The sequence below is a fragment of the Colius striatus genome, chromosome 17 (genome assembly GCF_028858725.1).
Source record: "Colius striatus isolate bColStr4 chromosome 17, bColStr4.1.hap1, whole genome shotgun sequence".
Classification (NCBI taxonomy): domain Eukaryota; kingdom Metazoa; phylum Chordata; class Aves; order Coliiformes; family Coliidae; genus Colius; species Colius striatus.
Window position 1 is genome coordinate 10,551,061 of NC_084775.1, and position 23,552 is coordinate 10,574,612.

The 23,552-nt window shown below is 40.8% G+C and overlaps 1 protein-coding gene, 1 long non-coding RNA gene and 1 other non-coding gene across 20 annotated transcripts in view; all 3 read right to left on the reverse strand.

The window, feature by feature from the left end:
* EP400 (E1A binding protein p400) overlaps positions 1–14,611 on the reverse strand; it is a 47,538-nt gene extending 32,927 nt beyond the window's left edge. For 14 of the 15 annotated variants that reach the window (XM_062009521.1, XM_062009525.1, XM_062009520.1 and 11 more), the window contains exons 1-10: positions 14,512–14,611; positions 11,173–12,526; positions 5,023–5,110; positions 4,496–4,603; positions 3,412–3,791; positions 2,863–3,165; positions 1,956–2,141; positions 922–1,062; positions 731–809; positions 405–457 (exon numbers count right to left, since the gene is read on the reverse strand). In XM_062009521.1, coding sequence (XP_061865505.1) covers positions 405–457; positions 731–809; positions 922–1,062; positions 1,956–2,141; positions 2,863–3,165; positions 3,412–3,791; positions 4,496–4,603; positions 5,023–5,110; positions 11,173–12,495 — 2,661 coding nt within the window. In that variant the 5' untranslated portion in view covers positions 12,496–12,526; positions 14,512–14,611. The remainder of the gene's footprint in view (positions 1–404; positions 458–730; positions 810–921; positions 1,063–1,955; positions 2,142–2,862; positions 3,166–3,411; positions 3,792–4,495; positions 4,604–5,022; positions 5,111–11,172; positions 12,527–14,511) is intronic. The other variant, XM_062009515.1, reaches the window with a different exon arrangement.
* A 193-nt stretch (positions 14,612–14,804) lies between these two features.
* LOC133627036 (uncharacterized) lies at positions 14,805–23,509 on the reverse strand. 4 transcript variants are annotated; one of them, XR_009819904.1, is made up of 6 exons: positions 23,411–23,509; positions 21,744–21,890; positions 19,705–19,792; positions 17,221–17,380; positions 16,697–16,750; positions 14,805–16,232 (listed from the first exon to the last, which is right to left on the reverse strand). It is a non-coding gene; the product is annotated as an uncharacterized LOC133627036 (long non-coding RNA). The 4 variants fall into 4 exon arrangements; XR_009819905.1 differs by lacking the exon at positions 16,697–16,750 and adding an exon at positions 18,723–18,882; XR_009819903.1 differs by lacking the exon at positions 16,697–16,750.
* LOC133627140 (small nucleolar RNA SNORA49) lies at positions 16,706–16,844 on the reverse strand. Its single transcript, XR_009819960.1, has one exon. It is a non-coding gene; the product is annotated as a small nucleolar RNA SNORA49 (small nucleolar RNA).
* Positions 23,510–23,552: the final 43 nt, after the last annotated feature.

Below are 23,552 nucleotides of genomic sequence, written 5' to 3' on the forward strand. Positions count from 1 at the left end.
ATGTAGGTACATCACTGTTCAACAGCTGAACACATGCTTTCATGCCCCACAAAGTTTACCCCTAATTACAGTATGTTAAACTCCTGCCCACGATGAAATCTGACAATTAATCTGTACAATTTTTGGTCTTGCAATCTTAGAATAAATGATCCAAAGCCACTGTGTAAGTATGAAATCCTCCTTTAGATGAGATGTATCAACTGCAACCCACTTCCCTGTTAAAAGTTTTGGTTCATAACCAGAAAAATTTCCGTTTATGCTTCTGTTCAATTTTCAGTAGCTAAACAGAAATCTGCTTATCCTGTGTATTTAAAGAAAACATTTCATCTTTATCCAAACCTTTTCACATAGGTAGTCATAGTTGAAGTAATGTAATGGTTTTTTAAAGAAACAGAAAGACTTACCATTTCACTTTCTTTTTCCAATAAAAGGTCTTCTGCAGATTTTGTATCCTTACCTGGAAAATTATTATACTTGATGTATTCAGTAATCACTTGGAATTTATGTTTCTTATGTGAACTTTTAAATGCATTCAACACAAGAAATATTAACAAAATCTATCTCAAAAGCACAAAAAAACCCTTTAACTCATAGTCCAGATTTGTTCACAAGCTATTATTATCATCTAACAATTCTATCACCAACAAGATTAAACTTCACCAAGTGAAATTATGTAAAACAATAGCATCAGAATTTACACTGGATTTCTTATGAAATGGAATCCAATTACCTTTCCTTGAAATTCTCTTTAAATTCAAAGCTTTTCTCCTTTTCTCTTGAAATTCAATTTGCAGTTTTATTTCAACAACCTAAAACATAGATCACGTCTATTAAAGCACTTACAGTTTACAAATAAATTATTCAAAATGAAAAAAAAAAAACAGTATGATTTGCACAGGTATTAATAAGTTGGTATTTTACCTGTTCAATGTTAGACCAGAAATACTCTATTTCTCTAGCAATAGATGCAGCAATTCGCCTTAGTTTGTTTTGTTCTTCCCTTTTAGCTCGCTCTTCATTAAGTTTCTTCTCTTCATGGTAACGAGCCACAGTTCTTATCATCTGAAATACCATGAGAGATACCCAATGAGGTTACCTCAAAATGCATATCACTGCATTTCTTAAGATTACAGTGGTTAGTAGCAGCCGGATGTTGACTATAGCTTTACACACACAGCACTTACCTCCAGTATTTCTAATTCTTACCATGTCAGTAAAATGACGTAAAATTCAAAGAAAAAAAGGAAATACAAGAATTCTAACTAAGCAACCAACTAGGAAACTTAATTCACTTCTCTCAATACAAAAATCAAGAAGAAAAACCTACTGAAATGAGCAGCAAACACACAAAAGAAAGCTTCTGTTTTCCAGACAGCACATAGAAGTCACAGAAATCACACCACAAAATGTCAGATACCAAAGGTAAGATGAGCTCAAAAAGAGTGTACATACATTACTTAAAGATCAGTCAATGGCTGCTAAAGACTGACTTGATTGCAACCTTTAATTCAGGAGCTCCCTAAAACATTGACTTCCAGAAGTTTAAAGCATGCTGCCAGGAGAATCACATTCTGTTTGCCCTTCCTGTCTCTTCTGTTCTTAGAAACCATGTGTTGGCCACACATGGAATAAGTGTTTCAAATCCAGATTTAAATTATATTCACATCTTCATTTGACAAAACAATACACCTATTTCAATACTCTATGTACAGGGAAGAGTTCTGAGTGCATATCATTTCAGAATATACAATGGAAAACAACACAGCAGTTTAATGACCTTCAGTTGCTCTGTTTGTTACTTCAAACTGGTCATGAACGTATCAAAAGAAGATGTAATATTGCTAGAATTCATATAACACTATTGCTTACTGTAAACAAAGAGACCTGACATATTTCATCTCACACCACTGAAATTTTCATTCCATCACTGACTTAATCATTTGTTTTTCAAGTACCTTCTTAGCAGTTGCCATCTTCCACTTCCTCTCTTGGGCAAAATCAGTTGCCATCCACTGCATTTCCTCCAGCAAATAATCCCAGTGAGATTTTGGTCTTGGAGCCTCCTGGAGTTTAGGCAGCCGCCTGAGGGACCATAAACCTTCCTTTCTCAGTTCTGCTATTCGCTGATGGATTTGATTTTCCTTAAAAATAAGCACATATAGTTACAGTGAAGCTGCAGAATGCACCTAAAATAATAGCCAAATAGAAAATAATAATAGCTCCCATTTCATCAAAATAATTGGCATCAAACAAAGGTGTAACAGCACGACACATGCATTACAAAAATCAGGTCTGAACACTGCATCAATGAAAAAATTGCCAGACTAATTCCACTTAAACATAATGAGAATCACAGTACCTCAACTTATATTACAAGAGGTACTTTGTTAAGTAAAAGTATCAAAGAGGTTCACTGGGCAGCACAAAAAACATGTTATATGTGCAAACTGCAATCAAATAACCCTTTTTTGTTTTCATAAACTGAAATTACAGATGTATTTATCCACAGAAGATAAATATATCTTCATATTAAAACTACTTTAGTGAAAAAATCAGTTCTCTATGATGTTGCTGTTAAATAAGCAGAATAACACCTCCAGTTAGCTACAAAATGAAATTAAGTTGTAGTCAAAGCTCAAATGAGTAGATAGAATCAGCGTAATGGAAAGAATGAAACTATACCAAGACCAGTAAGTCCTCAATTTTTCTGAATGCCCATAAAAGCAAATCTCATTATTCAAAGCAGACTGAAAAACCAAACAAAAAACATCCCCCACACCAAAAAAAACCCAGCCCCGTTTCCTAACTCAGCACTCATGTGAATTTTTATCTATGTATTCACGGAAATCCACCAAATCTTACCAGCTTTACTTGCTCAGCAAGCTTGTCTTGAGAGTTGTCCTGTGGTACTGCTGCTGCATTCTGAGCTGGACTTTGTGTTTTAGGTGCTGCTGCTACTGCTAAGCCTGGAGGTTTTGATGCAACAGGAGACAGCAACTTGTTAGTTGCTGGAGAGGTTCTGTTTGTTTGTACAGGATACGCAGAAGGCGGTGTCGTGCCCGAGACAGTTGCTGGCACCACGGATGAGGTAGGTGGTACTGTATTTGCCACAAGGCGCTGAGAAGTCTGAGCAGGATCTGCAGATGGTCGTGTCAGAGCCACAGTCTGCCCAAGAAACACATTTGTTAGTGATGAGTTTAGGATTCAATACTGTATCAGTCTACATTACAGCAGAACATAATGTGGACTAATGTAATAAAAAATGTCCAGCTGCATTTTTATAAGAAGACTTCAGTGTCCAGTGGAATTCAAAAATGTAACATTTTTCCTGTACTTTCAGGAAGACAATGTTCTTAGATTTTACCATGCATCAAAACAAATGTATTTTCACCCCCAAGAGAGTTGACATACCTGTTGCTGTATTGTAGCTGGTGGCTGCGACACTTGGTTCGATGTTTGTCCTTGCACGTGGATTGCTGATGGCACCTGCTGTTGAAGTGCTGCTGGAAGTGGAGCAGAAGTCAGGGGCACACTTTGAGGCTGGATCTTCACCTGAATCTGAGGCTGAGATGGAGATTCCACTATCTGTGGCTGCTGCTGTGAAAGCTGCAGTGCAGCTGGGAGAGATGTCATGGGGATGTTGGCAGGTTGCAGTCTCCCTGGCAGCTGCGGTGGCGGTGTATGCAGGCTTGCTGCGTTCTGCACAGGAGGGCCTTTAGATGGGTCATACTGTTGTTGACTCTGTTTCTGTCCAGTCAGCTGTACAGTTTGAGGAGTGGGAGGCATTCCACCTACAAAGCAAGAGGAAACATAGCACAGATGAAATGAAGACATCCAATGCCTTTTACTGATATACAGAGGAAATCAACTGCAAAGAGACTAATTTGTTACTTACTTTGCCACAAAACACCATCACTTTGAAATACCACATCACAATCACAAAATAAATCACCATTACAATAAACAAGTATTTCATGCACAGGACCAAAACTAAAATTTGGAGCACAGCAACTAGAAAAAAAAACCATGTCATTATAGGTCTTCTGAATTTCATGTACTTAACAAAAAGAAAAAAAGGCCTGGGGAGCTAAAGGAACTCAACCTAAAATAACAGCAGGGTCTAAGTAATACTTAGTTTGTAATGTACTCAACTCTAACACATACTTTAAAGCTTGGCATGACTAATGAATAAAAATTTGTGATGATGTTGAAAATTAGGAGGTTTCATTTTCATAAATTCTTGGCTTAGTTCCAGAATTCTCGAATCAATCATTTTGCATCAGCACCTGTGACGTATTTCCATGCCCACATGCACCTTTGGAGCCCGTCACTAAGCTCCTTAAACAAAACAGGCATTGCATACCAAGTATTAATTTACATGGAGAAGTGTGTGGTGGGACTAGGATCTTTGAAGACCAGAAGCCCAAGTTTCTAGCCCCATCACTAACATCTCCTTGTTAAATTAATGTGCAATTGGCATGTGGTGACACAGTACCTTGTGCCGTTGGCATTAGCTGTTGAAGAGGAACTCCTGAAGCCACACCCGGGTGCTGAAAAACCATCCCATGACGGCCCACTTCAATTCGTGGTCTCTTAGACGAATCTGTGATATTCAAATTCCATTTATGGCATGGTATAATGGAATGGGTTCAGTTTTACACAGAAAACTACTACACATGATTCCAACATCAGCTCAGAAAGCTACAACTACTATACATGTGTAGCATTTATGAAGAACATGCTCCAAGGGCAGAGTCCCTTCTAACTTCAAGTTGGCCATCTCCAATCTTCTTAGCCAGAACAATCAACCTAACAATGTCTCCATGCCTGCCAAATCCAGTCTTATATATTGTGAGTGGACTGCACTCCTCACACAGCACCATTCACAATAAATAGTACTATGGATCTGACAGCTCCCAAGGTGAGGCAAAATTGTATTTCAAGAGTTACAGAACAGTGGGCTCCATTAACTGTTTGGGAAAAAAAAAAGAATCACAGTGAAGTTCCACCTGAGGCACATACCTGCTGGTGCAAGTGCCTGCTGCCTCTTAAAAGCTTCAATTTCTATGGTGTTCACAGTCCCCGTTACTGGAGTCCCTGTATGCGTTGGCTATTGGAAAAACAAAACAAATCACAAAGTTCAATCTGTAGAGAGTCTAAAGCTAAGAGGTAATTTACAAACAGATCTAAAGAGGCCAGCACAAAACAAATCCTCTAGAACAGTTGTACAACGAAGAAAACAAGACTCATTCAATACCTGCTATAAAGTTTTAGATGCCCATAATGCACAATTCTCTTTGTTAATTTTAAAATAGTTGCTAAATTGATGAACTCGGTTACATAATACATATCTACATTTTTTTAAAGAGATATTAAACCCTGGAAAAAGGGATATGTAAAAATTAATTTGGGTTTGGTGTTTTTTTAGTAAATGTAAATTTTCATTAGTGTATCACCCTTCATCATTTGCATAACGCTGCAAGAAAGTCAAAATGGCATATCAATTCATTTATAGCTGCAATAAAAAGACATGACAAAAATTCAACGTTATGACTTCATTACAGGATTAACTAGAAGGGAGATTAGATGGGGAAAGAGAATTTATGCATAAACTGTATCATAATAAGACACAAAAGTAAGAAACAGGAGTCAATCTATTTGTGAAAGCTAATCCTTTTCACTCTGTGTGCAACAGCAGTAACACACAAATTGACTCTGGTCATAAAGACAATTTAAGCTTTCTTGAATCTCCACCACTGTCACTCTCAGGATAGAGCTCCATGAGAGTTGGCCTTGAAATATTTCAGGAAAAACTGCTCAGACTCAGAGGATGGAGTAAAAGAATCTCAGCCAAGTTACATGAGATCCAGTTCTAGTTTTCCAGATACTAGACTTGTAATTGTTTGCACAGCTGGCAAAATGAGTACCAGGAAGAAATCTGATGAGGAGAAACACAATACTGCCAAAGGCTAATGTAACATCACAGCTCATCAGAAATTACTAGACATTTTGCCTATTGAGATATATCAAGATAGAAAAGAAATCATCAGGGATTGATTCAGCAAGTTGGGGTTTAGCTCCAGTAAGATTACACAGGGCATTAAAAATTTGTTTTTAAATTACTACACTTAATATTGCCAACAAAGGCAAAGAATATATCCCAGAATCTTTTCAGCATCAAGCTCCAATGGCAGACTCATGTACAGGATTACTGAAGCAGACAACTTTGGGTTTATGACCCTTTCCATGCTCTTCGGGCCCTCAGCACTCCTGGCAAGTCCTCATTAATGTCTGTCAGTGACTGTGCAAGCCTCTCATTGAGTTTCCAAGTCATATTTTTTAAGTTCTCCTCAATATGTAGCCATACCATACCAAATATTCTACCACGAAACTTAAGATGAGAAAAACAAGGGTTATCCCAAGAAAGGTGTTAGGAGATTCTATACATGGACTTTATGTATGGCATAAAGTCTCTATGTCCTAGAAAATAAAGTCATTTAGACTCACGTTCTTTAAGTGTGACTTTCTCATGGTGAGAGCCTTTGCCATATCAATGTAAAGTAAGGGCTTCCAAATGCTGTTTCAATTTACTATGACTTCATAGCAATTTCCCAAAATAATCTTCTAGTTTATTGACAAGGTTTTTCTGACTTTGAATAGAAAATTTAACCATGTAAATTAAGCCTAAGGAAGTAAACACCAGTCTATACTGAAATAAACCTCAGCAGTTACACTCCTACACCTCCAAAGCTTAATCAGTGTTAATAGGCATAGTCAACACCACCTAAAATGACTGGGTTTCAAACAGTTCTTTTTGAGCTGAATTTGTCTCATGCCACTCAGATTCTATCAACAGCTATAAATTAATAACATTTAATATCTCTGCTGCTGTGAGGGCATTTGTGGCCAGTATAGTGTTACAGCTACCATCTTAAGATGTCAATTTTGGTTTTAAGAATCTCTGACTTGTACTCATCCCTAATGATCATGGTTCACTGCCATTTCACACTCAATATGGAGTAAGTTTTCAAATGTTTGTCTTCTCACAAGGCAGACATAAAGCATACTTCACATCCAACAGTCAGTATCTGGCAGAGCATCATACACTTTGGCACTTACAGAAATTTCAAAACGAGTCACAAAAACAGATTTAGTACAATGTTACTGAATTAATTAAAAAGTTCAGCTTATGTCCCGTTTAAATCAAATGCTTTCTGGTACAGCAGTTTATGAAACTATGTTCTCCAAACTCTGCTTCAAATGCCATTTATTACACCTACACCCCTACTCCAGATGATCACATACTCACAGTTTCAGGCTGCATCTCTACTTTTAGGATTTTTGACTGGTATGTTCTTAAGAGCATGCCTCCCAGCTGTTTGCATTATCATCACATAATTTAGGCCAGACGCTTCGAAGAGCAGAGAGATGTTAGGTCTTTATAAATTGCAGTCACATACCACTGACATTAGACTAAAGCTGCCCTAACTTTAATTAAAATGATGTAGCTCTCCAAAGGTCATGATTATGCAGCACACCCACAATAATCATTCTGAGTGCTGCACTTAGGCACTCAAATTTGAATGATGACGCTGACTGGGACATATTATTTCTCTGTAAACAGTTACAAAGAGAGTGATGGAAAGAGATGACACTTCAGTTAACAGTTTGTGCTAAAAGGTATTGTGACAATTACTCAGACTTTTGTACATTTTTAGCAGGTATCTGCTAGTTTATCCAAAATGGGGCTGAAACAGTGTAACTTTCCAAAGTGCTTCATCACTGCTTGTAGCTATAGCTTGATTATAACCCTAATCACTATAATAAATCACCTGATACAATATTACATATTTGAAACAGCTTAGATGAAGCTTGATTACCAAAGGAGACTTCCAAGTCATGTCAGTATTGGCCTTAACAAAGAGCTCTCAGTGCAAGCCCCTTCACTATGCGACTCAGTTGTAAAATACCCCAGTGATCATCTCATTTGTTCTACACAGGAATATAATCCATTTTACATTTCATTTCACTCTTCATTTTCCAAAACCTAGATGAAGGCAGTACACACTGTACAGCTTCTATAGTGCAGCAGACTAATTCACCCAAAAATACCTGCTAAGCATAAATAATTGAGTTAAAAGGTAAATCATTTTCATTGCAAAGGAATTAGGGTATATTACTTCTCAGGCTGTATGAGCAATAATGGGTAACACAGCATTGAAGGCAGCTGCATAAGCCTATACTAGCCTGTATTTCAAAGTTGCATCATCATTGATCTACAAAAATTTTAACTGATTATCACATTTATTTCTTTACTTTGTTCAGTATTCCCTCATGGAAAAAAATAAAAGGAGGGGGAAAATGTAAAAAAGGACTTATATAAGTCAAATGAGCACTTCTGTTTCTTCTTCCCAACATTTATGGTAGAGCTAATGGAAAGCAGTTAGTTATTGCAAAAAATCGTATCAGAGGGTTATTATTGTTTTTTAAAACATTTCAGGGAAGGCAAATCCAAAACCTTCTGTAGCCACACTCACAACCTTTAATAGATAAGGGGGAAAAAAAGAAAAGAAATTTAGAAGAAATCCACAATTAAAATGCCACAGACAAAAGAATCCATATTATTACTATGCAGAATGCACAAAGGAACCAAATGCATTAGGGGAACAAAAGACAAACAAACCAAAGTGAAAACATTCAAGCTGAAAGTTAATGAAATAAGCCAGCAACCTGGAGACAAAGATGTAACTTCCTCAAGGCTTCATTAATACTGATGCATTTGAAGATCGCAAAGAGTTTTTTTTGTTTTGTCTAGATGATAAGGGATGGGCTCTTGGGAAAATTCTAATTCATCTAAGAAATATCAAATCTGAATGAAGAAAAAAAATCTGGGATGAAACTACATTTTAGAACCATTGAAAAGTACCTGAAATGGTTGCTGCTGGGATGAAAAAGCAGCAGAAACATTTGGAGGAAGCTGGGTTGCTATAGCGACAGGAGTACCAGTCTGCCCATCCTTTCCTGTCACAACCTTTACCTGAGAGAAATATTTTGGGAAAAAAAAAAAGAATGGAGAATCATTTTCTTTTTAAAAGATTTTCTTCTTTTTTTTTCTCTTTCTTTGAACTGTTCAACACACTCATTTTGCACCGATGGTGCCTCGCTGAAGAGGGGATTATAACTAAACCACCACCAGTGCAGCTTGGATTGCGCACAGGCTGCTTTTGAAGAGTTCTGTCTCACTTTTAATAGCAGAACAGAGTGCAGCCTTGGCTATTTATAGCAACTTCTTATCGTTGGAAACTTTCTCTTAAACTGAGTTAACATAAAAGTGTGTTTTAAATTCAATGATTGCTTCTCCTAACGGACAACAAATTAGCATGACAGACAGTTTGAACTTAAGAGAGCTCCAACATTTATTTAAGCAATGAGCACAGCCACCATTCGCTCTCCCCTTGAACTCCCAAAGTGATCAACCTTTCCAGGCAAAGGATGAAGTGCGTTGCTTTAGCAGAAAGTGATAAAGATAAGGGAAGGGGAAATAAAAGAGAAGACAAAAAAAAAAACCACAAAGAAAGAACATACTCAAAAGATGTCTTAATTTTTCAAAAGGATTCATCATTTGAAAACACATAAAAGACTTCTGCTGTTGCACTGGGCAAAACTCTCCAGCGGTTAAACAGACAAGCGGCTTCCACAAACAAAAGACGGTCCATCACAAGAAGGCAGTGAAGTACAGCAAACTCCAAACCCGAAAGACAGAGGGGTAGAGCCTCAGCTGATGTAAATTGTGGAAGCACCACTGACTTCCATGAGCTTTATACAATTTACACCCGCTAAAGACCTCTCAAAATGCGCGTACTGTAAGTTAAAAATACCTGGTATTTCAGCCGAGAAACACGCAACCCAACAAGAACACCTAAACAATTTGACAAAATACAAACCAGGTGAACAAAAAAACTTGGATATCCATTGTCAATAAATTGCAATATCAGGCTAGATCGAATGTCACTATATGTAGAAAAAAATGATTCATTCAAAATTATCAATAACCATCACAAGCAGAATTCTATTTTTCCTAGTCAAGGATTTCAGGCCACAAAGCAATGACCAACTTAAACGTCAGCTGTTACACTGCTATTTCCCACCACTTCCAACTGAAGATGTGATCACTAATGATTCACACCTAGGAGAGTCATCTGTTTTCACTGAAGACGCTCATATCTAACAGATATTTCAAAACAATACATTTTTTTTTTTACGTAACTGGTTTGGGTTAGTCCTTTACAAACTGGCAACTATATAGCCATACATATTTCACCAAATTTTAAAAGGTATTTCTGAGTGCCAAGTGATGGAGTGGCATCAGCTGTATCTACCCACAGCAACCACTTGCTGTGTAGACGTGCAGGTGGGCTCTGCATAAGACAGGCACTGCCCCAGCACCCATGGAGTGTTGCACGAATGGGTACAGACGTGCAGGAAAAGTTGCACAGCATCTGTCTAGTGAGCTTATTTCCAGTTCTTTGCTATTAATAAAGAGTGAACTTAAGTTAACTTGTTAATGTCCAGGCTGTAAGTACTATTTCTTTAATCATTTAGACAGCAATACACGCACAGAGCTGTAAGACAGTCTAAGTAACCCGATTCACTACTACAGATTCATATACATTATGATTCACATGTTCCCTTTGAGTAATTAGATTAAATCAGGCTTTTTGTTGGCCACGGCAACGTTGAACTTTAGTAACATCTACAGTTAGCAGTCACACAGGTCAAATAAAGATTAATTTCTTGTAAGACTTTTTGCCCATTCTTTATGGTCCCTATTCATATTCATTCTGAGATCCATTTTCTGCTGAAAACAGCTTCCACAGCAATGATATCTTCACTTGTGTGCTGGCTTACCTACTAACTAGGACAGTGAAAGCTTCTTTCCCCTCTCTCTTCTATTCTTTTAAATACGTACATCTAACGGCATGCTCAAACCAGCCTGTCTTATCGCACCACCAAGCACAACTGCATTCTCTCAGACCAACTATTTAAACTGCCATACTTCATCAAGTAAAAATGATTTCTCAGGTATTGTCACATTCTCTAATACTTAACCATCCAGGTACCACAACTTCATCTATAATATTATTCTAAAACATTAACCAACAGATTTCTTACCTCATCATTGATGACCTCAGATTGTTCTTCCTCCTCTTCCTCCTCCAGATCCAAGTCATTTTGTCTCAGGTATGCTTGCAGTGGAACACAATGTTTCTTCTTAAAAGCTAAAAAGTCCATCATATTCCCTTGAAGATGTTGCAGGAAAAACAGTTCAATCAAACATTCCTTGAAAGTTTCCTTAAGAATTTCCATCTGCTTGTGGTGATGATCCAAACATTGTTTTCTCATTTGAGCAGTCTCTTGGTTGGCAGGAGGAATCTCCTCCAATTTTTTGGGTTGTTTTTTCACTGCCGTACTAACTGTAGGAGTAAGAGGAAGGCTCGACAGTCCCTGGGGTACAGTGGCCCGGGAAGGACTTGTGGGAGGAGGTGGTGATGTCATCCCAAATGCACTAGGTCCTCCAACTCCTGCTATCAATCCACCAGAAGTCCTGTCATATCCAATGGGTCTACCCAGCTGCTGCCCTTGAAGGACTTGCTGCTGCTGCTGCATAAGTTGCCCTTGGATAATATTGCTGATTTGAGGTGGCAAGCTGGTCGTCGTAATATGGCCGGGGCTAGTCAAAGACTGCATATTTGCTCCACTAGCTACAGGGCTTTGAGGACCAAGATGATGAATGGTGCCCCCAGACTGGGAGTGAGGCTGTGAAAGCCTGCGCTCCCTCACAGTAGCAGGCGTCCCCGAAGATGGAAGCTGTACTTGTGCAGCAGCTCCTTGAGCTATTTGTGCAATTCCCGGTCCTTCTTGATACATGAAGTGTCCACCGTTGGAAGGACTCAAGCTGATCTGTCTCACAAGCACACTAGCATCGACAAATCCTCTAGTAGGGCTCTGGCTGCACATCCCCAAGCCAGGGCCTGGAGTGCCTGCCCGAACATTTGGTAAGGTCTGCACTGGCACAGGGTTAGGCTGTGTAGGGCTTTGAGACTGAACTTGTTGAGGCAGTGGTGAAGTAACTTGGATGTAGGATGGAGAGCCATGTTCAAAGCGCCTCTGCTGAGGACTGAACTGAAAACTCGGCGATGTTGGGTTTGGAATCGGCAATGGGGTAAGCGTTATCTGCTGGTTTCCTGAAGCCACCGGGCCAACGTTTTGCAGGGTGATGTTCACATTCTGCCCAGCTACTGGGCTTCGACTCATTATAAACTGCTGTATTTGGTAACTGGGGGACTGGGGCGCAGATGGACTTGCAGAAGGTGCAAAAGAAGCTGCAGGGGACTGGGGTAAATTTGCCTGTTGGTCTTCTCCCTCACTGCCTGTGAAGGACCTGGACCTCTGGAGCTGGCGCTGGGCATTCTGAGGACCATTTCCATGGTGCATTCTCCCTGTTCTAGGGTTTTTACTGTATACTCTAAAGAAATACACAAAAACAGAAATTCAGGGAAGGTAAAAAATATTTCCATAACTGAAACTATTTCGAAGACTACTTTGTAGCAAGATGCTGATTTAAAAGCCTACCCTATAGTAAGAACTTGCTTACCCTCTCTTTGCAGTTACCTAAAGTGGTTTATATCCTGAAATTATCCAAAACCCTCAGCTCCACAGAAGCTCACTTAAATTCCCCACACATTTCTCTGGCTAACAAAATGCTATTGAACAGTTTTACAAATTATATGATCCCCTTATTACTTGACATCATTCTAACTAGCAAAACAAAACTTCTGCGGAACTTCCAAGAATCCACAGTCTCCAATACCAAAAGTATCTGTTCTTGTCTGTTCATTATTCCAAACACTTCAGAGGTTTTAATACTTAATATATCTTCTCAAAACATAACAGTTGCTTCAAATGTGCAGTACATTTCTTCAACAATAACTAAAAACACGATGAAAATGGATACAGACTATTCAACTTTATTGTTGTAGGTACTGAAGAAAAACTGCATCACGAAAAATCTGTCAAATCATACAGATGTTTGAAAAAGTATTGTACTTGACAAGTACTTAACTCTGCTTTCTCTTTCCTGCAGAACACCAACCTCCTAAACAGCATTAATCCAAATCTGCATTTTATTTACAATTCTGGTTATTGAGCCAAGCTATCCAGAAATCCAAAAGCATTCCAGTTTTGTACTTCTATCATTGGCAAAAATTCCACTGACGTGCCCTGACAGGCAGATTCAATACTGGGTGTCACACAGCAGCAGGAAAAAAGAAATAAATCTGGGGTTTGCTTTGTTTTTTCCAAAGTTCCTCTCAAATTTGAAAATAACGTTTTCATTGTTGTCGTTTCTGCCCAAACACACACACAAATATGCTGTCACTCATCTTTTGCTCCTAACTCCGAGTTGGTTACAAGTGGCAACAGGCAGCAGCAGATCGCTACGGGCACACTGCCGACAGGTAGGAGATGCAGCAGCTGGCTACCCTGCTCCTACTCCGTTACACCGGCAGGGAAACAACAGTCAGCTCCCCTCTCCTGGGCCACTTGCAGCAACTTGCTTATGCCCTTTCCTTTGCTTGGCCCTGGGAAAGGGTCGGTGAGGACGCTGAGCACTGCTGTCACACGTGTGCTCGAGACAGGAGGGTGCAGAAGAGGAAAGGGGCTTCTGAAAAGGACCGGGGTTCACACACAACGAAGTACCACAGAGCGTGGCCGTAACACTGTTCTGGACAGGGCTCCTCTCCCGCTTCTTTGAGCTCAAGTCTGAGGAAGAAACCTCAGCTGAGCCTGAAAGGAAGAGTCTACTCCTTACAGGCACCTTTTCCAAAAGCTTTAATAGTCCTGCAATACTTCGTGGTACTGCGACTCTTTCGTAGCACTGGTATCAAATAATTAACATTCCAATTATATCACCTATCGCCAGTAACAAGGTCTTATTATTTTAATTACCTACACCTCGCTAACATTTACGGCCCAAGTGAAAACGCTCAATTAATTACACGCTGATAAGGAAGCGTCGCCAGGGCGCCGGCTGCCCGACGAGAAAGGATCGCCTTTTGTGTGCGGAAACTGAACGCTGCAGTTGTCCTGACAGCGCGCCGGGCCCAAGGCGGCCGCGCACTCCGCAGCAGGCCCGCGCCCCGCGCCCGCGCCCGGCTTCCCCCCGCCGAGGCCCGGAGGGGCAGCGCCTCGGGAAGCGCGGCTGCCTCGCCCCCTCCCCAGGACGCGACCGGCCCTGCCCGCCCCCAGGAGCCGCAGCCCCCCGCCCTGGCGTCGTGCGGCGGCGCGGGAAAAGGCCCGTTCCTCCGCGGCCGCCTCTGCCGCCGACACCGCTGCGCCGGGCCTCGGGCCCGAGGCTTGCGGGGCTCCGGTACGGGGAGGGCGGGGAGGAGCGAGGCCCGGCCACCCCCACCCCCTCCAACAGGGCCCTCGGAGCCCGCGGGCCCCACTTACCGCGGGCACCGGGGCCAGACTTTCCATTCGCTCCTCACAGGAAGCGGGGGCGGGGGGCGGCCGGAGCGGCAGCCGCTACCAGCGCCGGCAGGAGACAAACCGCCCCGCCCGCCGGAGCCGCCGCTGCGCCTGCGCCGCGCCCACACATGCGCGCTCCGGCCCAGGCGGGGAGGCGGCCGGGCCGCGGGCTCACGGGGAGACGGAGCGTGGCCCCCAGGGCTGCTTGGACACAGCAGGCGCAGGAACGAGACGGGGGGACCGGGCAGAACATTAACTTTTATTGTAGTGCGGAGAGCAGAGTGTAATAACGTCTAAAGCGGCATTTCTGCCAGGGCAGGTAACAGTGGGGACACCTTTCTTGAACATTCAGTGCAAAATCCCAGACAGAAGACTTGCTTATGTACAGTGTAAACTACACACTGCTTACCTGGAGCACGGGCAATAAAATCCGCATGTGATGCAAGGGGAAAAGAGGTATCCTAGTGCTACTCTTTATTATCTGACAGTTAGGGTTTTCTGGTTTGTTTTTAATTACTCAGAAAATGAAATACAGTCACTTACCTTCTTGACTTTCTGGCCCTCTTGATCATTCAAAGCATGAAACAATTCCAAGGAATTCAACGTGTACTTTTCAGTTGGCTTAAGCCATTTAGACACATTGCTAGTTATTTTTTAATTAGAAACACATAAATAACCAGTGATTTAAAAATAAGCAGAAAAACACCCTAGCCAATTAATGTATTTATTTCAGTTGCAAATAATGGCACTGTAATTAAGGTAGAAAAGAAATCTAAGGACCAAGAAAACAGACATTCTGGGCCCAAGCTCATCTGCTCACATCCCACCATTATCACAGAGAAAAGACTCCAACTATTGGCTTCCATTTTCCTAACTGAAAAAAAGAAACCTGAGAATCCCATCCAAGTTATGATGCAGACTGTTGACTGGTTGGTTGTCAGCAGGCTGCTACGTGGGTTCTGCACAAGCAGCCAAAGGGAAAAGGAGACTACCAGAATCTGACAGAACTTAGGAAATGCTAAGAACAGTCATTTCATTATTTAAGAGAAACAGATCCAAGGCCTTTAAGAAAAACACAAGAACCTGGCAAAGCACAGGACTTGAAATCAGTTTTGTATCTCAAGACACAATTTAGTTCAATGCACTTCACAATCCTCAAGAGAACATTTGCTGACTTAGATCTGTTCACATTCTGAAACATTTATCAACAAGTTCAGATGACCTCCCAGGATTGTTTCAGTATCTAAGTTTGCACAGAACTGTTTCATGTAAATGGAGTGGAAATCAAGTACTTTATGAAAGCCATTTGATTGTTGCACAGGAAAATAAATATCAAGTATTCCTAAAAGTTTACATAAAACAGGAGACTTTGCCATACCTGATCCACAACACTAGCCAGCTGTTCTAGCTGTGAGGGAACAGTATTTCTAACTGTGAAGAAACTCCATTTCTTCAATCATCCAACTCTGAACCTATGTCATTTCTTATATCAGACTGTGGCTCTTCTGTAAACTTTCTGGAATCCTCTTTTCCATATTCAAAGCAAAGAACCTTATGGAAACACCACTCTTTAGCTTTTGCATCCATCAGTGCCATAGAAGACAAGAGTATTCACATCTGTATGCCGACACCCATGGAAAGAGTGTGGGAAGACAGACCAGCACACAGCAATTGCTTGTCTTGGGTGAAGTTTTTAAGCACTCCTAAAATGAAGAGAAAAGCAACTTAATTTCCAATTCACATAAATAAGACATAAATCTCTAAACAAACTTTTTCACAGAAGATTAAATGAAAAATGTTTTCCTATGGCTTCCCCAACCCACATTAAGTGAGCACTGAAGTTATCTGACTGACCACATTACAGATGTGCACAATTCAAAAGTAATTTATGTCCCATTAAAACTATTAATTTATGGTGCAGTCAACCAGATAAAAATCTAAAAATCTATTACAGTAGTCCAATTACATCCTATGACTAAGCACATCTGACTGGGTTATTACATTCTCTGTGTGCTTCACCATTTTTCTTGTCTGTTGACTAAACTGAAGCTCTTCCAGCTTGCTGCTTTGTGCTGCTTTAAAGCAAAGTATTTATGTTTTATACTACATCTGACAAAAAGCCTAATGATGTAATTTGAAACAAAAAATAAGAAAATAGGAACTTAACTGTGTTGTTAATGTCTGCTCAAATTGTAGGCCCCAGAGGATACTGAGAATCTTACTGGGGAGGGAAACAAGCATACTTTCAATTTATCCTCAGGCAATGCCAGGGTACTCTACAATAAACTAAAGCCCCTGGAGTAAGGCTGAGGAAGTGCCAACATAAAAACACTTAACTACACTTAAAATACTAAAAATGTAGATAGTTACAGATAATGAAATCACAAGCAATGAATCAAAACGCTACTGTGAAATACAACGTTTGTACTTCAAGCACAAAGTAGTTATAAATGTAGGACCGCTAGTGGCGCACCTCTTGGAAACACTCTGGCTGCCTCATCAAACAGTAAGACGACTGACACATTTCATAGATAATTACATCTTTTGTGCTACAGCTACATACATTATTTGCTTAAATAACTCATGGAATTATGCAAATGAATTTTGCAAATGTCTTAGACTTTCCTTTAGCATTTTCCTTCCCAACACGAGCATTTATTAACTATTAGCTTGAGGAAGAAGCCCTCTTACCAGATGTCAACTGCAAGCACCAGTCTCATCAACTCTTACACACATGAGAAAATGGAAGTTCAAGAAAAGCTCCAGTACTGAAACATCTGCATCAAAACCAACACACGATGTCCTCTTGTTTTCAGCTTCCAAAGCAAGACAGCCAGAGCTTCCATCCTGCCTGTTTGTGAAATAAGGATGTGAAGGTTCTGCAGGTGGCATTCAACAATCAGAGAAAGCCCAGCTGTTACAGGTGGTGGGTTTTTAATACCTGAACCAGGCTGCACCAGTTGGGGATTTGTAAACCACAGAAAATCAAGCCCTGCTATCTGCTGCATTGAGCAGAAGTAGGGAAGCATCTGTTCCTTTAAACTTCAAGACTGTAATTTCATGGGTATAGGTATAAGGAAGACTTGTTACATACAAGTATGGAGGAGCAATAGCTACAGCTGGCAATACACACAGATCTCTAAAACAAACCTATGCTGTAATATACTAATTTTTAACAGCTTGGGCTATTAACTACTCAAAAACAGTAATAAAGGAGATGCCTCCATGGAAACATAAAGGATCTGACTAAAAGTAATTGAAAGTAAATCAGTAGATTAAGTTTTATGTTAACATCAAGTAAATGCAAAAACCACTCGAGAACAGAAGACAAGAGGAAATTGCCTCTGGCTGGAAAGTTAAGTCAACTTATCTTGGTAAAACTCCCACATTTTTATAAGTATTCACACAGAAAATACAAGATATGTCAAAATAAAGTACAATTGCTCTATAAGTAATAACAATTGCCATGGAACTATTAAGATTTTAAAACCCAAATGATCTCAAAATCAGAGATGCAAATAGTTTCTGCGTAAAGGCAGTGAGCCTGCAGTAAGGATAAAATGAGACAGCTCATCACTTCTAGCATTTTACTGTGCTTTACATAAATACCCCATTCTGGATGGTAGTATCCATCCATCCAGTTTGTGCAAAGACTGCAAATGGATTTGTCTCCATTACCCAGTAACAACATCTTTCAGGGGGATCTGTTGCTACTCCAATGTCAGATAGTTTCTGCATTGGATCCTTTAGAACCTCTGAGTACTTGAATCTGGAAGGCAAATTGCAAAGCCAGCCCAGCACCATTTGTTAACCCTGGCAGAACAATGCTGAGAGATTTTTCTTTCACTGATGCAAGAGCAAATTTCCAACAGGTCTTTGCCAGACAGGGAGTTTTGGAACGACAACATTCATTCCCAAAACATATTTTGTCCAAGTGTTCCTTCAGTTGTCTTTTTTCGTCCATGACACCCTTTCAAGTCAAAATTACATTCTGAAGGTATTTTTACCAGCTAAAGCTTACATAAAAAATAAATTTATGCCAAAAAAGTGGAAAATAAGGATCATTAACTTCATGTCAGGGTTCTGTGAATGTCTATGAAAGGAGAAGGAGCAGGAGAAAAGCGGACAATTACAAGAGTATTTGTGATACAATGACAGATACTATATCAATCCATCACTGGAACACTACATACCTATTTGGTTTGAGCTTCCCTGGCTCAAGTCTGGGTGATGCAGAAGAGCAGATCTCTTCAATAAGCTTCCTACTTACCTTCAGTTTGGCAGTATTTGTGCTTCATAGCAAGTAATTTGGTTTTCCATCCCAATCACATCAAAGAGAGACCAGTCTGTGTGCTTAAGTTATAAAAAACAAAACCAAACCCAAAACCCACCAACCTGAAGGAATATTCTACTACCAATCAGTTGCAGTAAACAAAAAATAGTAGTAATGATACCACATTATCTGAGAATGATTCAAAAGCTCACAGCTGACACCACAGCTGACACCAGAACTAAGCCAAAAGGAACAGCCAAGTGCCATGCAATTTTGCAGAGACCAGCTGCCATTGCTTTACAAGGTTTCAGCAACCTACACCATGAAGACAGAACATTAAGCTCATGTTACTAAAGTGTCAAAACGAGGACAGCACCCTCAAATTACAAGCCCTGTGGTTAACTCAATGCTTGCAATTAACACATTTGTTTTGGTAAATTGGCATTCCAGACTCATCCATTCCCACCCTACATCCTTCAAAAGCCTTTGACACTCTCCCCGATCCTCATCACAAAATTATTTTTCTGACAGGTATAAAGGAGCAACAATTTTAATTTCTGGTTTAGCTTTGTCCAGTTTTTCATAAGCCTTTAGGATTGCTGAAATCACCAGGAAAAAAAAAAGGATTAAATCCCTTGCAATGTAACTTTAACAACCAGAGTATAGTTAAAACTGTAGAATAGCTTCTCCTCTCAGAGCAGTAAACTGCTTAACTATGCCCTTACAACTCCTCAGGACAGGACAAGAAGACAAACTAGAGAAACGAGATATTTGTGACTCAAAACTAACACCAAAATACTATCTCCTGAATATTTATTTTGGTAACCTTAAGCTATTACTACTAGTATGCAAAAGGGGAAAAAAAAGGTCATGCAAAGAAAAAAAAAGTCCTTGGTTCTTACCTTTTTTTTTGAGATGGTCTGTGAGTTTAATGCTTTCTTCCTCCTTCTTCTAACTCTACTTGCAGGTTTACCAACTAAAATGCAGGGACTGCGGGTAGAAGGAAATGAGGAACATGACCGCACTTAGCTATGAATTGCATACAGCTATGAATTACTCAGCATTTCTTCAACAGCAACACAGGCTACAGACATGGCTACAATGCAGAGTACTCAACGAAAAAAAAAGTGTGCTCCAAACTGACCATGAATAGAAATCATGCACGTAGTGAGTGAGAGCTACCCAAGAATAACTCACATGAGAATGTCTGCAGCGAGCCAACTGCACTGACAAGGATAAATGTTAGCGACATCTAAGGCCTGAAATTATTCATGCAACTGTAATGTGAAGCTGTCTCTACTCACAGACACAGAATGGTAGGGGTTGGAAGGGACCTCCAGAGATCATCTAGTCCAATCCTACTGCCAAAGCAGGTTCACCTTGATCAGGTCACACAGGAAAACAACCAGGCAGGTTTTGAAAACCTCCAGAGAAGGCACCTCTACACCCTCTCTAGGCAGTCTGGGCCAGGGCTCCCTCACCCTTACCATAACGTTTTTCCTCATGTTCAAATGGAACTTCCTGTGTTTCAGCTTGTTCCAGAAAACAAAGACTCCCATCCTCTTTACACCCACCCTTTAGGTATTTATAAGCATTGATAAGGTCCTCTGAATCTTCTCCAGGTTAAACAGCCTCAGGCCTCTCAGCTTTTCCTCTTTAGGACAGATGTTTCAGTCCCCTGATCATCTTAGTCCTTAGAACCATTCTACACTGTTTGAAGTTGCACTTTATTAAAAGACAACGAGTAACACATCTTGTGCAGATTTATGTAAAGTTTCTGAAGGATTTTGTGATGCAGCAGTATTATGTAAAGTCAGCAGAGAAGTTTGGGATGTAGTGTTACTCAGCCTTGAGAACTGTATTTTTTCCTCCTAAAATACTGGACCTCTAGATGTCACCAGAAGCACAGGGCTGATTCAGTGAGAACTTTCACAGAACTGAAATGCTCTGCCAGATGGCCAGAATGATCTAAAAAGCTCCTTTAAAAATACATTTCAATTATGTCATTTTTTATTAACACATGTAAACATCCTGCAACTGCTGGCAAGTAAGCACTAGCAGCGTAGATTTTCATTCTGATTCCTCCCCCTGATTCTAAATATATTGCATACAAAAAGTTAAGAAGAGGATTCTGTTTAATTACATCTCCTTGTAGGATTTCATTACAAGAACAAATTCTGCCTCCCTTGGGAAGCTGCCTGATTCCTTCTCTTTCTTTCTTCAAGAAAAATCGTATGACACGTCTGCACCACTAATTAAAACCAAAAGAGCGATACAGCTATCTACAGAGCACTCTGAAGTGAAACGAAAACAAAGATTTATTGTAAAGAAAGATTTATACCCAGCTGTGCTATACAATGACTATCTGAAAGAAATTATCACTGTTTGGTAAAGTCTTTTGCAAAAACTACTGGATTTCAGCTCCTTTCTCCCCTTGGAGTAATAAATTCTTTCATCCACAGGCTCAATACAAACTACAAAGGACTATTCTGCCAGGACATAGGGAGTATGATACAGGGAGAACACTCTTCCCTCTTGCTGAACCGTGTAATTTACTTACCTGCAACCTGCTACACGTGTCTGACATTTACTCTGTGAAACTGAAAATCCAGCACAAGAATATCTAAACTGAGAGTTGGGTAGCTATCACAAAAGACATGAATGAGCAGATGTGTTCTTCACAGAAGTAAAATTTCAAAGGAAAGCAATGGTGAAGTGCCAAAAATTAATCTTGTCTAGACCTTCTTAACGAGACAGATGTTACTGCTCTGTTCCTGAGGATACTCTCTTCCCAGCGTTCAGACAGACTATTTAATGGTGCAGAATAGATGGCAACAGCAATTACAATACATAAAAAACCAGCTGTTCAAAGCCATATGCAAATCTGATACCTGTTGTTGTACAGGAACTGGAGCAGGGACTGAAAACACACACTTCTTACCGTTTTGTAGCTGCTGAAGAAAAGTTGGTTTATTGCTGTGTGAAGCAGGTAAGGAACTATCCAAACTTGACAAGTTTGGTCCATTTTGCTGTTGTTTTTGCTCCTGGCTAATCTGTTGAGCCAGCTGAGGAATAGGAAGCATTCCACCTGCAGAGAAACTTTTTTAAATTGCCATTTTGGTAATTAAAGTAGCAGAATATCAAAAAATCACCAAAGAAACTGGCAATACAAGCTGTTACATAACTGGCCAAATCAACTTTCTATCTTACCACTGTATAATTGTATACCTAAAATAACAAACGAGGCACAGAGGGTATAAATTTAAGCTCAAGGGAAGCAAAATGAGATGTGCAGTGCTCACTGAGAGTTCTGTGATTTTCTCCAGAGGGTTTTTAAATCATATAATAATTGGTATTAGACATAATGTTATAATTACAGAATATCTATTTAAAGTAATTATCTTCAATTACATACCTTAAAACTTACATTTGATCACAAATACTTTAGTATATATCATTACTATACATACTAGATGTACCAGCATTATTTTAAAGGTCATAATACACTTTTGAAACTGTTATCAAAACTAACTACAAGTCTTCATGTGAATGATTATTTTGGAACTGAAAGAAAGCTAAGCTAATAAAGTACATCATTATCAGTGAAATAGTGCATAGCTCTACCACTTCCAAAGCTCTGTCCACATTTACCTTTGATTTCACTTTTACAATCTGTTTTGCTATGAAATGAGTTTTATGGACACAGAATTGCTTCCTGCACAACTTTATAAAAAGAGTTGATCTCAGTGGCCACTGATCTTTCAACTCAACATTATCACTTGAATTCACTATCATTTCAGATTTATCCAGTTACATTATTTCCAGCACTCAGACACAGAGGATTCCTGCAGCGTATATTGAGTTTTGAGTGGGTACATTTGTACTTTAAAGACGACACAGGATGGCAAACAAGCACTCTGGGCTTTCTCCAGCACATGGACTGGTGACGACCAACACTGTGGTCAGCGTGGAGACTGAGAGGGGCCACAATGGAGATGATAGAGGCTGCAACATCGTGCTATGTCTGGCGTCACTCATGCAATTCCCAGATCATGAAGCGCTGCCGTTTGATGGGCAGAACGACTTATCCTCTAAGTACGTTCCAGCCACAAGTGCCATTAATAGAAACCCAAGAGGGTTTAGATACTGCCGTGAAAATGCGGTAACGCCTGCTGCACTACTGCCCAGGCTGTGAAGAAGCTTTACTGCAAAGATAAGGATATCGGAACGTACAAGGGCAACGCATCACGAAACCTCCCCTGCTGCGAGAGATCCCAGAAGCACCGGCGGGCGCGGGCGGCGTCACCTGCAGCTTCCCCGCCAGCAACTTTCACCCGCGCCCCACGGAGCCCTCCCGGCGGGGCTGCGGCACCCGAGGGGCGATGGAGGCGGGCTTCTTCACGCCCTCCATCTTCCAGGAGAGAGGAAAATAGATCCTACCGCCCCGCTGTGCAGCTCTGTCACGACCTCCGGCGCGCAGACCAGTGCGGGAGAGCCCTCCCTCAGCCGCAGCACGGCGCCCGCGCTACACCCACCGCTCCCCCGCCCCCAGCCCTCGCCCACCTCTGACACCGCTCGGCATCCCATTCCCCTCGCACCGCCACCCACCTGTGCGGCCGGGCCCCACCGGGCGCCCACCTCCGCCGGGCCTCGGTGCCCCATTGCCCGCGCCGGGCACACACGGGCCCCGCCGCGCCGCGCGGACCTGCCCGGCCACCGCAGCGCCCCCTCGAGGCCGCGGCGCGCCTGC